Source organism: Sander lucioperca, chromosome 14 (genome assembly GCF_008315115.2).
Source record: "Sander lucioperca isolate FBNREF2018 chromosome 14, SLUC_FBN_1.2, whole genome shotgun sequence".
Lineage (NCBI taxonomy): Eukaryota > Metazoa > Chordata > Actinopteri > Perciformes > Percidae > Sander > Sander lucioperca.
In genome coordinates, this window is record NC_050186.1 from 25,381,692 (window position 1) to 25,396,691 (window position 15,000).

The 15,000-nt window shown below is 41.9% G+C and overlaps 1 protein-coding gene across 6 annotated transcripts in view; it reads right to left on the reverse strand.

Annotated features, from left to right (window-relative positions):
• Positions 1-15,000, reverse strand: part of akna (AT-hook transcription factor) — a 77,433-nt gene that overhangs the window by 46,877 nt on the left and 15,556 nt on the right. For 2 of the 6 annotated variants that reach the window (XM_031277546.2, XM_031277544.2), the window contains 17 exons: positions 14,895-15,000; positions 11,265-11,339; positions 10,195-10,257; positions 9,171-9,327; positions 8,797-8,897; positions 8,644-8,703; positions 8,447-8,565; positions 8,172-8,343; positions 7,053-7,210; positions 6,686-6,847; positions 4,006-4,153; positions 3,726-3,829; positions 3,200-3,465; positions 2,908-3,058; positions 2,224-2,376; positions 1,596-1,699; positions 738-851 (listed from right to left, as the gene is read on the reverse strand). The exon at positions 14,895-15,000 is cut by the window's right edge and continues 198 nt beyond it. In XM_031277546.2, the coding sequence (XP_031133406.1) occupies positions 738-851; positions 1,596-1,699; positions 2,224-2,376; positions 2,908-3,058; positions 3,200-3,465; positions 3,726-3,829; positions 4,006-4,153; positions 6,686-6,847; positions 7,053-7,210; positions 8,172-8,343; positions 8,447-8,565; positions 8,644-8,703; positions 8,797-8,897; positions 9,171-9,327; positions 10,195-10,257; positions 11,265-11,339; positions 14,895-15,000 (2,213 nt within the window). The remainder of the gene's footprint in view (positions 1-737; positions 852-1,595; positions 1,700-2,223; positions 2,377-2,907; positions 3,059-3,199; positions 3,466-3,725; positions 3,830-4,005; positions 4,154-6,685; positions 6,848-7,052; positions 7,211-8,171; positions 8,344-8,446; positions 8,566-8,643; positions 8,704-8,796; positions 8,898-9,170; positions 9,328-10,194; positions 10,258-11,264; positions 11,340-14,894) is intronic. The other 4 variants (XM_031277548.2, XM_031277547.2, XM_031277550.2 and 1 more) reach the window with 4 other exon arrangements.

A 15,000-nucleotide genomic window follows, 5' to 3' on the forward strand; every position in this document is an offset into this window, starting at 1 on the left:
GCAGGGTAGACGCGATCTGTTCTGGCAGATTTGCATTAAAAATACATTAAAATCATTTTAACACTGTTTATTATTAAACGTCTGCGTTGACATGAACAGATGTAGCTATGAATTCACAAGTAGTCACATTTCTGTTTGTTCTATCTTTGGAAATATAATAGTGTCGCTCACATTTCAAGAGAGTATTTGGAAGCTGGTGAGGGCAGGAGACGCTGAAGTAAGCTGTAAAATCCTCATAGGAGCAATGACAAAAGCTCTGTTCATACAGTACGTTGTCAGGTTAAGAGAGTTTACTAGCACTGCAGCGTCTCAATATAGTCACGTGTCCTTGCAAAAGAGATTTGAATGCAGAATTGCAGAAATTAATGTTGTGCTCAATCACATGTATCTCTGTTCCCAACTGTGCAGACAAGATTTGAATGCAGAATTGCAGAAATTAATGTTGTGCTCAATCACATGTATCTCTGTTCCCAACTGTGCAGACAAGGCACCGGGATGTCCTGTTAATAGGAGAAACTGAATACAGGCTCTTCACATCCTGTAACGACGATACCGTCAACACGTCTGAACGTGCCACGACACTCCAAATCTGCTCAGTCACCGGAGGACCATCTGGATTGGACTGGATCAGCTAAAATGTCTGACATTGCCTAAAAAGTCAACTGGATTTATTTTTACTGGGAGAAACTTTATATACGACAGTGTCTGCAGTAGGGGGATGTACAGTATGTTCTTACTGGGGTTTGTTCTGCCTCGGACAGCATTTGCGTGTGAACAGAGTGGTGCTGCAGCAGATGTTTGAGTACACTTGGACACCAGATGCTGAGGTGTAGAGGGCTCTGAACCTGTCACTGAAATCAAAAATATGACATCCATTAAATCGTATGCTATGTTTTCTTAAGATGAATGTGCTCGCTAATGTGTCTAAACATAATCTATTGACAAGTCGGTGGTTGGCAACGTGACATCGTGATTTCGCGTAAACATACATGCCCACTTTCTTAAGCCAAGTGGCGTGTTATCTGTACGCATTTTGAGCTATTCATATGTCTACGCTATATACAGCGGACGTAAACATACATGCCACTTTCGAAAGCCAAGTGGCGTGTTATCTGTACGCATTTTGAGCGGACGTGTTGGGTTTAGGAAAAGAAGAACCGGTTGGGTTTAGGAAAAGAAGAACGGGGTTGGGTTTAGTAAAAGAAAAAAGCGACGGTTGAGTTTAGGAAACCTGACACGCGGGATGCCAAACGGCATTGATAAATATGCTAAAAAGCGAGTATGCGTCTTGATAACACGCCAATAATGGCATACGAATTGGCGTGTCATACATACGCCACTTCGTGAGATCAGTTTGTGGTTGGACGCAAGCGGATACATGTTTTCTCTATGCATCTTCGTCGTCGTACGCAGACATTTAGCTGGGTTCTTATGCGTTATTCTCTTTGGACAAAATCCTCAGTACGACCAAATATAACGCATTGCCATTTAGGGCTCGTGTATGCATGCTAGTAGGTGTATACATTTGGATTGTACAAGATCTTGCAAGCAAGGTTCTGAGTTTAGGAAGTTAATGTAAATTCAGATCAACTTACAGATATCAGGTTGAGATTTTCGTCTCTTCCCCATTGTTCGTCTCATTGTAGACTCTTCAACCTCATCGACCGTCCGTCTGACATCACTCCATTGCTCCCCAGACCTAAACGATGGGAGAAGACCAAATTACATAAAAGCAGACAACTTATATAGAATAGATTTTAAAAACCTACTGTTTGGTTTTAAAGGCGTGAACGGACTTGCTGCGCAATACCATGCGGACCCGCTGAATCCATATTCTAGTCCCCAGATCGCTCAAGTCATCTTCACAACAGCTCCTCCTCGTTCCTCACTCACACTGCAAAACTAAAGGGGATCGTGCTTTCTCCGCGTCTGCTCCCAGGCTTTGGAACAGCCTCCCCTCCAATATTAAGGCATGTTCTACGACTGAAAACTTCAAATCTAATTTGAAAGAACCATTTTTTCCCCCCTTGCTTTTAGCGATGTCTGAGGCTGCCTGGCTTCTGTCAAGCCACCTCCTGATCTGTCTTTTTATTCCCTATTGTGCTTTTAAGCTATTGCTGATTTAATTTACTCTTCTAACTTTGTTCTTTTTTGACGTTGCAGACAAACTGCAGTGGCCTGGGCACTGTTGCTGTGGTATACACCTGGAAGATAAAAACCAACCTGATGCGAGGTGTGGAGGTGCTGTGGTGAGTGTAGTACTCGTGAGCCGAAGGAGCTGCTCTCGCAGAGCTCAGAGGCTTCTTATTTCTCAGACAGCTTTCTAGTCTCTCCCTCAGTCGGTTCACCTCGCCCTGCAGCGTCTGGATCGCATCGCTAAAAACAATAAAATCACATTAAACAATCCAGTTGGGGGTCATGTTTGCATTTAGTACATATGTTGTTTTTTTTGTTCAACTCCACACGTTTCCAAGGTCAAACAGTAGTAAAGTCCAGTAAATGTGACCACTGAAGTGCTGCGCTGTGCAAATATTCAAGTGACCAAATCACCAGTATGTATCCATGCAGTTGTCAGCCCAAACGTACACACGCTCTTTGAAAAAAAGAGTGATAAAACACCACACCATGCAGGAAACATCACAGAGTACCTCCCAATATGCAACCGCATTCAATAGCGGCCGATTCTGTAATAAAATACATACAAGAATGTGATGATCGAAACATTAAGGAAGGTTCAGCATTTTGTGAGATGTGTGGCTTGATGTAACAGCACGAGTTAACAAATCGAGATTCATTCAGGAAAATATTAATTTCGTTCGTCAGAAATAATTTCTCTGCAGACAGAGACGTAAACCTGGCCGTGTTTGCACGGTTATTGCCACAGCAGCTGGTGCTACATATACTCACTTGCGACTGGCCACCTGACTGGAGCTCAGTGCTTTGAGAGAATCGCTATGGTGATTCCGTGCAACGGGGGAGGAGCTTGGGCTGGAGTTGTAGAGGGAATTGACAGATTCCGTGTACTGGTCATTCTGTCTGTCTGCAGATGCAGTGTGAGCTGCAGAGGCAGATGAACACAGCGAGTTGAATATACAATGAAGTAAAACACTTGAATGAATAGGAGTAATAACATAGTAAGAGAATAACAGGGCAACAATATTAGCAACAATCCAGTTGATGACAGAACTTGGAGACTCACAGCTGTCGCTCTCCAGCCCAAACTCACTGGTCCCGCTGTCGGCCCTGGTTTGTTCTGTCTGACTGACGCGCCGCTGCGGAGAGCAGGAGAAAGTGCGTCTCCTCTGCCCCTGTCTGGTTCTCCTCGGCTTGTCGGGGCTGAGCTGGGGGGCCCTTCTGGGCTCCGTAGCCGTGCGGCTGCGCGATGGTGCAGAAGCAGGAGACGGTGCTGAGACTGGGTCTATCTGAGGTTTCCCTGGGTTCCCCTCCTGAGACACTGAAACACTGCTGCGGCACGGAAGAATATTCAAACGTGCAAAGACAGAAAACACAAAAGATATGATCAGCAATAGACTGTATAAAAAATAAACAGTAATGAAATAGGAGAATCTGGGGCTTTAGAGTTGCGAGGTTAGACATCAGTATGCTGTGTGTGTGTGTGTGTGTTTGTGTGTGTATGTAACAGGGGTGGGGGATGGCACAGGAGATACAATTTATGGTGCAGTAAATTTGTTTGGAGGCACAGAAGCAGTGTTGGACTTCCTCACCTCTCTGAAGCCCTCTGGTGGAGATGAGCTGCTGCTGCCGGAGTCAGACGGCTGCTCTCCGAACAGACAAACCCGCTGTCCGTCTCCGGAGAGATGATCCCATCCTGGTCGACGCAACGCAGAACAAAGATTATGCAACATTTATCTATACGCTGTAATGGAAAATCACATATTCTATATGTAGATGCAACATTGTCATATTAAAAGGCTTTCTTTGTGTAATCGCACTATGTTTTAGGCAAAAATAAGGACTATTATTTCACCCTGGCAGTTTACAAACCTGAGAAAGCACTCTGCTGGAGTTCCTCTTTTCCAATGAAGTGATTTCTCCCAGACTGCTCAGACTACTGCTGTGGGACTTTCCCACCTCTAACGTCCTTCTGCCTCTGTGAGGATCAACGGGGAGCGTGGTGGACTGGCTGGAGGCCCTGCGTGAAGGACAACTGGTGAGAACAGGAGGGTTCCGATTTGGCTAGTACAGAATGTGTTCTGTATGTCTGTATGATAAATGCTGCTAAAAAATAATAAAAAATGTATCCCAAAAAAAACAGACAAGTACAGAGAATTTAGTCCAGTGGAGCTTCTGAAACTAGCTTCCCCTCGAAAATACCTTTAAATGATTAGCCATCCGAGTTGAATCTTACATGACCAAGATAGTTCACCGTGATCAGACAGGCTTTATTACAACATGCGCCATCTGCTACATATAATTCATGCTGCCAGTGACGTCGTCTCTCCCTGTGCCATCTTATCTCTAGACGCAGAGAAAGCTTTTGATCGGCTAGAATGGGACTACTTGTGGATGGTTCTGGAAGGGTATGGCTTTGGCACTGAATTGATCAAATTGACAAAAGTGCTTTACTGTAACCCTTCTGCTATAATTGTTACAAGGAATAACCGCCACTGTTATTTGCCCTCTCGCTAGAGCCCCTAGCATAGAGGATTAGGCAGCACCCTCACCCTCATCTCTCCTATCATATTCAACGATACTAAGCGTCATACTGCAATGTACGTGGATAACATGCTGTTTGTGGATAAGGCGGCCTCCTCTATTCCCCACAATTTAGAGACCTTCAGAGAATTTAGTACTATGTCTGGCTACAAATCAATTGGATGAAATCTGCATTATGTCCTTTAAATTCAACACTAGATCCAGCAGCTCTGCCCTCACATATACTTATGAAGATGGTCTCATCTTCCTCGCTCGCTAAGGACCCGTGTCTCTATTATTAAGATGGACGTTCTGCCACGGGTGAACTTCTTCTCCTCTATGGATGGATCTATGTTACCCCTACCGCCTCCCACCAATTACTGGGACAAAATACACTCACTAGTCAACAAATAGTCCCTAACGCACCGGTCTCACGGTGGCCCGTGGATGAGAGGCTCGCCTTACCTCACAGGCTGCAAGATTTGATTTATGATGCTATACCACTTCAACGCTCCAAGCTACGCCTAGGGCCTATTATTTCCTTCCTTCTCACTGTGTGGCGTACAGCAGAGAAGGCGTCCAGAATGACTCAAAAGGGGCATTTGAAAAGTCCAATTTCTAATAACCACTCACTTCTCACTGGGAACATCCCCTTCTCATTTGCTGCCTGGAGCGACAGAGGCATACATATATTAAAATATGTTTTTTATGAGAAAGTTAGGTGCTCGATACATGGTTCTCTTGCAAAGTTTAATAAAACTTGGGGTCCATTTTTTCCACATGTTGAGGGATTTATTTTTACGGCTATTCCAGAGTAGCCACCCTGATTGTCTACTAATTGTGAGTTTTTTCTTGTGTGAATTTGTAGCATGCTGGGATGTTTTTTATTTATCTCTGTGTAAGTGAACATATTGGGCTTTTATTTAGCAGTGGGTGACCATTTTGTGTTTTTGTTTTGTTCTGTTTATTTGTTCTTGGTTTATGTTTTTGATGACCTCCAAACTACATATAACATGCCTGGGTTCTCTTTCTTTCTGTATCTTAAGTTAAGGTCCTCTGCAAAGCGGGAGGGGTCAGTGGTGTATTCCACCGTATGCCCTCACACAGTATTTTAAATAAGTAGGGGCAAACCAAAACCTTGGTATCTGTATTGTACTCCCTGTTTTCTTCATCTGCTGTGATCTAGGGATCTATAGGGTTGATAATGAATTGATACTATGGAACAGAGTATGGGCCACTGTGGTAGAATCTTGATCATCAGCAGATCTGCTTGAACTTTATCCATAGGACTTTCGCTCCCCAATATGTGACCTCTGCGCCGATGGGAACATAGGCTCTTTCATGCATATGTTTCGGGAATGCAGCAATGTGGCGGAATTTTGGAGTCAGGTGTCCTCTACACTGTCAGATGTGTTGGGAACTGTAGTACCGTGTTCAGCAAATGCTCTTGAATGACTTTCAATATATTACATCCCACTAAACGTGTAGTGTTAGCAGGCCTAACCGCAGCTAAACCGATGCTGGCTCTCCGCTGGCAACCTCCTTACACACTTAGACATATGCAGTATAATGGCTAAACACTTTTCTGGATGTAATCACCGTAGAGCTTTCAGTGTCTAGAATGCATGCCGCGAGTGAGAGAATTATTTTACAGTGGGCAAAAACGTTGTCAACTATTGTATATCCTATGCACTCTCAGTATCTGTATACTGGATGTGTGTGTTTTTCTTGCTCTCTTCAAAAAAAAAAAAAAAAAACAATAACCATTTGATCACAAAAAAAAAGAAAATACCTTTACATGTATGTGTGTCTGTTTTGGATCATATTTCTGTCTAATTTCTAATTCTATCAAAATGTGTGAAATAGCAGTATTATTTTAACATTCAAGATATAACAAAAATTACAATTAGACAGCAAAGTACACCTTCTCAGATACAGCAATGCATCACAATTGCCCAATACAGGAACAAACATTACTGAGCAGCTGATGAAACTACAGCTCATCTAGTCTGCTTCTTTGAAGACTTACCTCTGTGGAACACCTTTCTGGACTTCCAAGTTTCCAGTTCTGTGACCCTGTCTCTCTTTCTCCTCATCCCCAGGCTGCAGATCACTTCTTAAGGCAGCAGAAATAGCTCCTTCCTTCTGGCCATGGTCTAAAAGTTTGGGAAGTTCCTTAAAGCTTTGGTAGCTAAACGGAAGGACGAAAGATATGATATAATAAAAGTCCAGCCTCCTTATTATACAGATCTCTTTCTGACAGTGAGCAAAGGAATGTAAAGTATATGGGTCAAGAATGTCTAACATTGATAAAAAAATTCCACAGCAAAGGTACAGATGGTAACTCTTCTTCACAATTTTTTAAATGAACTGAAAACACAAACATCACCACTCACTGATCCATTAGTGTGGCAAAGTCTTGTTCAGTATGTCTGCGTTTGTCATTCAGAGGTTTGAGGTAGAGAGAATTCAGAGTTTCCTCCTCTTCACTGGCTGAGCTCACCTCCCCCGCTGCAGCCTCTCCTGGATCGACCAGCAAAGGCACAGGTGGGCTCTGGAAGGAGATGAAGTTGGTTCATTTTATAAAATCTGATGTGGCTTCGAATGCATCCTGTCATTTCATAGCAGGAGTGTGTTCTCCATTAACTAACAAATGTCAAATGATGTGAATGCTAATGGGCTGACAACTGCTTTTGTTGAGTTTAATTATCCTTTTTGAGATTAGGGAATGTAGGAATCACTGCGGTATGCTATTACTGCTACAACTATTTTTAGCACAAAACTATTATCGTTCAGTGAAATAATTTGTATTGATCAGATAACAAAGAAATCCAGATGATGACAACACGGACATGGAACATTTTAAATCAGCACCACTACAAGCTTTAGGGTTACAACTAACAATTATTTTTTATGAATTATCATATCATTGTTTAGTCCATATAATAGAATATGCACATTTTTTTAAATATTAGATATTTTTAAATATATATACATATATATCTTCTTTTAAATAAAAAAACAAGTTTAAATCTAAACAAAAAAGTGATAAATATCCAACACAATTTCCAAGGCTAGTTCTTGAAATGACTTGTTTTTTTTCCAACCAACAGCTCAAAACTTAAAAATATTCAGCTTACAATGATACAGAGAGAAGCAGAAACTCCTCTCATTTGAGAAGCTGTTGACAAATTGACTAATTGTTTCAGCATTAAACAGCATCCCTTGCTTCTAAAGGTTGATCATGGAAATAAGAGATCCACTGGACAAGAACACATCCAAAATGTAACATCCACTGTATCTTTCAAGATTTCAATTCAGGAAATAAGAGTTGTTTTTTTCTACAGGATTTCCTGGGTGTATACAACATTTACAAATACAGATCCCTTTTATATTTGTGTTCAGAATTACCCTATAGAGTTTTACACTACATGCAAAGGTCTAAAAGCCAAATAGATTGTCTGTACAGTTCGAGGACAGAGTGCATTAATACAGACAGAGCTGTTTGATGGTACCTGTGGGTAAGTCAGAGTTTCTCCCCCCTCAGAAGGGACAGATGAAGGGGTGGGGTAAGGAGGTGGAGAGGGAGGAGCCTCACAGGTGGGCTGCTCCTGTTGCATCTGTTCCACCTGCTCCTTCAGATCCTCCATACGCAGCCCACACTGAAAGATCAGCCCCTCCAGCTCCCTGATACACACGCAAACATAATGAAAACAGCCAAAACGACTGAGTGCGCATATGTACGGAATATGAAATGCAATCTATGATGTTTTTCATCTTGGACTCTCACCGTTCGGGGTCAAAGTGGCCGATTTCTGCCCCTCGCCGCAGCAGGAGTTTGTGCTCGTCCCTTGCCAAAAGGTAGCCCCTTTCTAAAGAGTCGAGCCCCTCAGCAAGCTGCGAGAGGCCCTGAAGTAGAGTATGGCTTCATTAGTTTGGATATGACGTGGCCTTTAGACGATTTAAACTGCGATTGCTTGTTCTTACCTTCATCTGTTCAAAAGGTTTGAGTTTTTTGCCCTTTAAGAGATCCTCGAAAGTCTGCAGCTGAATAAAGAACACCAAAACCTTAATTTCTTTATCACATCATCGAGCAAATCTGCAGAAGATTTCCATCACTGGTGATAGTAGGTCATTTACCTGATGGAGGAACTTGTCGGCCTGATTGTAGAGAATGTTGGCCAGTTGCTGTCCCACCTGCTGGTCTGGGCTTCTTGTGGAAGGACAGACCAATGGACTTCCTGTCCATTTGACAGACGGGTGCATAGAAAGAGGAGTCATATCATGCGAGTTGTACATAACGATGCAACATTAGCAGCATCTAAATTACAGATGAAAGCCAGTTCTCTTTTTGCATATGCACATTGATGAAAATTTAAGTGACAATATTTCATTGTACAGCTCAGCAGTGTGACTCAGATGGCTGAAGCAAAGCCGATTCATTGATTTATATGATATATGAAATGATGTATATGACAGCAGCGAATGGTAAATATTGAATAGGATGACTGTACTTTGATGAGTGCTGTGTCCGTTTGGATGAAGAGAGGCTGAGTTGTTCTCTGCTCTCTGAGCCTGGGGAAAATCCAGCATCATGAACTTTAAAGTGTTCTGGTTCGGTCCTGACTGCACCAAGTAGCCGGGCTTTGGTGGGTCAGAGTACAGGTTCACCTGGTGGAGATGTGACAAGTCAGGTGGTTTATTGGCACAGCGTTTTCCTTTCCACAAGAATGGTGAAATCAGTGACTTCAACTACTGTCACATTTCAAGACCTGAACATGTTTGGATTGCTGGTCAATTCTGGGTACCTTTTTCCAGGAATGACTTGGGCCAAGTTTCTCACTCTGAACATTTAGGTAAAAAATGTAATCACACTACTTGGAAAAATTTGAGATGGTCAGATTGAGTTGGATTTGCTAAACATGCAGAAAGCCGACATCCCCATCTAGTGTTATCTAGTCTGTTGCTTTCAATTTCTGTCTGAATTGTAAAAGGCACAACATCAAACAGGTCATTTCAAAGCAGACTGATTTAAGGTGGACTGTGTGATAAAGGAGTTAAACATATACACTAGGTGGTCGCACCTCCCCTCTCTGGAAACACACAAACAGAATTGAATGAAAATGAGGATGAATAGATGTCCCTCCCCTCTAAGCAATAAATCATAATGACCCTAAACTGACCTCAACAGTCCCTTTAACACGCACGCATGCACGCACCAATTGAAAAATAGTCTGACAATAGATTTCAGCATGAAGCCGCTCGTCCCACCCTGCCTGTGTGATGTTATACTAGCAGAGGGAGGGGGAGACAGATGGTGGTTCAGTGCTGTGGTGAAGGAGATGGAAGAGAGGCGGCGAGCCCAGTAAGCTGATTTTAATTGCTGCTGATTGTGGAGCATTGCTGCTCTACGAGAAATGGGCCAATAATTCTTTAAAGGAGCTACTACACTAAACTTCAACACTCATCCTGTCTCTCCTCCTTCATTTCTTTCTTATCCCACTTTTCTGAGCTTTCTCATCATTTGTTCTGACATACTGCTCTGCCTGTGATGTGGTGACAATGTCTGGGCCTGGGCTGTGGGTTCTCTATAGGTCTGTCCTGTAAAAAATAAAGTCAAGGAATAAAGACACACAACAAGCTGATACATATTTGAATATGAATCTGAAATTCAAAAAAAGTAGCATCTCCGGCTTTATTTTTATAAAACCATTTTAAATTTGCTTTCATCAGAACACATAAAAATGTAAAAGCCCCGAAATGAAGGAAACCTACAATCTGCTCAAATCGATGGATAATGTTTGAGCTGCAAAGTTCTCGCAGCAGATAAACAACCAATGAATGTTAATGAATGCTAAAATAGTACCGGCCAGATGCAGAAAACACACACACAAAGGGATAACAGTCATTGGCTGGAAGAGTTTGGTCACAAGGGGACCTTCTTATAGTAGACTGTTTTATTTAGCCATGTCATGTGGACTGTGGTTTTTTTGTTTTTGTTTTTAAAAAAGGAGCCTTCTGGTGGTTCCTAGTACCCTGGACACTCTGTAGCAGCCTGGCTTTTATTCTGGTCCTGATTAGACTTTTGTGTGTGCACTATACAGTACTTACAGACAGCGTCTTTTGTTGTCAGATATTACTGTGCAGACTATAGAAGAGCCTCCACTTCTCCACACAGTAACTCTGTGTTTGCACATAAAACAGAAGCTGTTGCACGAGGCCTCTCACAGAAATATCAGAAATAAGCATGGTTTAATCATAAATTGTCAAAAAAAAACCTAGTGGGAAGCTAAAACAAACATAATAGTGCTTTCACTGCTGCCCCTTTTATTCAGTGAAAGCCACAGCATTGTAGAAGTGAATCAGGTATTTTTGTGAAACATTTATACATCCGTGTTTTGATAAATAATTGAAAACTGTAATAAAATATTTGAAAAAAAAAAATCATAATTTTGAAGCTTTCTCATAACTTGGAGGTGCTCTGGTGATTTAAAATTGAGACCAGAAATAAATCTATGTGTGTATACTGCACCGTTTTTCAAAACCCCCTGACCTCTTGCACACCATTAAATTGTGATAAATTATAGCAGGATTTCTAAAATAACTACCTTGGCTTCCAGACGCAGGCGATCAATGGTGTTTTCTGCCTCAGCGTACTTAGTCAGCAGTCTGTTGTAGTCCTCCTGCAGTGAAAGGAGAACAAGAGGAAATAAGAAAGTAAGAGGAAGGGGAGAGAGGAAAAAAAGATGACCATGTGAGACGAGAAAAAAGGGAGGAATGAAAAAGAAAAGGAAGAGAGCGAAGTTGGGCAAAAAAGTGGAGGCAAGGAATGAGAGGGCAGAGAATATGGAGTAGGATTTAGCTTCTGTTCAGAAGTTATAAGTCTGTCACAGATAAACAGAGAAGTAGTAAAAAATAAAGTGTACGGCTATTTTTCATCTTTTGGGCCCTTTTATTCCAATGAAGCAAAATCTTAACGCAACAGCACAGACAGTGTGTCAACAGATAGGCACTTTACTGGTTCAACATGACGATGCCCAAAGACAGGTAAAGAAATGGTTTTCCTAGTTTGGTGTGGAAGAGGGCCCTGACCTCAACCTCATCCGACAGCTTTGGGGTGAACTGGGACACCTATTGTGAGCCAGGTCTCGTCACCAAATATCAGTGTTGCATCTCAATAATACCGTTGTGGCTGAGTGGGAGCAAATCCTTGCAGCCAGGTTCCAGAATCTAGTGGAAAGCAATTACAGCGGCAAATTGATGTTGATGATTGATTGGAACGACGTGCAACATCGAATATGGGAGTAATGTATGTGTGTCTGCATACTTTTGGCTATGTCGTGACTCGTGTACATGATGGACAGCTCTAAAACAAAGAGGTCCACTTTTGAAACGTGCCAGCAGAGATGTTATACTGGTGGGATGCAGAGAACATATAGCATCGTTCTCACTAACTAAATGGCAAAATAAATGTATTGACTATTATGATACAAAGACTAATATGAACATAGCATGGGAGTTTTTGTCTAATAATAATAATATATAATTATTATATAAAGTTCCGAGGCACTTTTTTTGACCAACTCGGGGAGACTGATCAGTCCAACTGCTTTTTCTGCCAACGGTCGGCCGTCTGGTTGGTGTGTAACTTAGCTGCGTATAGAACATTTTCTCACGAGTAGTGCGTCATCTGATCGGCCTTTATGGAGACCACCGATCAAACTATTTAAAGCCTTTATCGGCCGATAACGATCGGTTCCCGATCAATCGGAGCACCCTTAATTTACACTCTGTTAGAAATCACTACACACAGGCCTGAAATACACACACACATGCCAGGACCTATTCATGCACAAATGGAGAGATGTCAGAGTGAGTGGGCTGCCAGTGCTGGACCAGTGCCCTGGGCGGTTGGGGGGTACGGTGCCTTGTTCAAGAGCACCTGGCAGTGCCCAGGAGGTGAACTGGCATCTCTCCAGCTACCAATCCACACTCTGTACTTTGGTCCGTACTAGGACTTGAACCGGCGACCCTCCGGTTCCCAACCCAACTCCCTACGGACTGAGCAACTGCCACCAATTTTAATTTGATACAACCATAAAAACAAAACGGATACAAGCTATGACTTAATAGCAAAACATGAGCGGAGCCTCTATTAAGCTCCGTAAAGCTGAGGGGAGCTGAAGATTCTCTGATACTTTGGTGTTGGTTCATCGCCACATGCGACACCTCTGACATCGCACTTAACCATTCATTAATTTAAGAAATAGGTATTGATTATAGAACAGACATTAATGTGCCCATTGAGCTGTAGCCTACATCAGCATTCCCATCTGAAACCCATGTCTCGGGAATGGAAAAAGAAAAGTATTGCGAGGTAATGCAAAACTTATTGCGAGGGAATGCAATATTTTGTGAGAAAACGCAAAACATAATGCGAGAGAACGCAAAACATAATGCAAGGTAACGCAAACGTAGTTCCCTCAAAAAATTTCGCCGTGACCCTTGCGGGGCTCCGTAAGACAGCATCATAGAACTGGGCAATATATCAATATTATGTCGATATCGTGATATGAGACTAGATATCGACTTAGATTTTGGATATCGTAATATCGTAATATGGCATAAGTGTTGTCTTTTCCTGGTTTTAAAGGCTGCATTACAGTAAAGTGATGTACTTTTCTGAACTTACCAGACTGTTCTAGCTGTTCTATTACTTGCCTTTACCCGCTTAGTCATTATATCCACATTACTGATTATTATTTATCAAAAATCTCATTGTGTAAATATTTTGTGAAAGCACCAACAGTCAACACTACAATATTGTTGCGGTATCGATATCGATGTATTTGGTCAAAAATATCGTGATACTTGATTTTTTCCATATCGCCCAGCCCTACAGCATCACTAGTATTTATGAAAAAAAAAAAAATTGTGTCTAGAGGTGAGATGCAGGATTTGTCACTGTGCTGACCTGGCTGCCATTACACATTGAGGTGTTCCCCAGACAAAAGTGCGAGGATACATTTTTAAGTCATAAAATATGTTTCTGCTCTTTCATAATCAAGTAACACTAAACACGCGTAATCAATGGTTTATCAAAAATCTGGGTCCTGTGCTATCACACGTTTAGAGGAAGACATACACTTGGCCAAAGACAATGACCAGTATTTTAAGAAAAAAAAAAAAAAAAAAACTTTGGGAACGTGAAAAAGCATGAACATTTTGACAAACATAGCAGTGAATCCAAAGACCCATCCTCAAATGGATGTGCAGCATCATTTATTTCTGGGAGCTAGTAACGTCTTTCAGACAACATCCACATTAAGCTGACTAATTTCAAAATGCAGTGTCCATGTGAAAACAACATGCATCCACACTAGTGTTTTCAAGTTGTTTTTGTAAAAATCGTGTCCATACTGAAACACCTAAACAATAGGAAATCGTCATAAATCTCTTTTACCCCTCCTCAAACAACAAAACTGTGCATCCCAACCAACCTCTGTTAGGGAGTGGGACAGAAAGTCTGGTTCCTATACTGTGTTTCAATTTAGCCAAACTCGCGAGTCACAATTAAGTTGTTCACATTTATATTTTTTTTTTTCTGTTGTCAGAAAACTGACAAGCATGAATGAGTGATATGATTAGTGATGTGACCTAGGCAAACAGTAGTCTCGCACTGCCACACAGCGCTGTGGAGAAAGGTCTGTTTGCAATGCTTCTCATCCTGGGATAGAGAACAAAACCTTCTGGCTTGTTTGTATTTCTTTAAACCCATTACAATCGCTATCATAGATAGTGGAGAAAGTGGGAGGGGAGGTGAATGCCGTCTGAAATAGGGGGCCAATATACCAACAGTCTACATTCGGTGAGTCAGACTAGGTGAACAGTAACTCCTGCATGCTGCATGTCCACCAAATCACTATCAATTGCAATCTTCAGTCAAAATCTGTCTGACAAAATAAACATGCATACAACTTAATAACACCTGTAGTGTTTCATCAGCTATTTAGACATTCAAAATGAGGGACAGAAAGTTCTCTTCTTAACTGTCACAAAGCCTTGAACAGGCTTATATCCGTGTTTACCAAAATCTTTGGAAGCTTCCTTCGTCTAATGTTAAACGTGAGGCTAGTGTTTTAATCCTTATCCAACCGCTAGACCATTTTCAAAAACCTTAGTTTTCAGCTGGCAAAAACACACCTTAGTGTAGATGTACTCTTAGTCCCTACCAGTACCTGTAGTTGGTCGAGTAGTGTGGTGGCCTGCTGGCGGCCTCTGAACTCCTGAGGCACAGTTGAGTTGGGGGCACTGGTTGGTGGTTTGTAAGAGTCAGATGAGGCA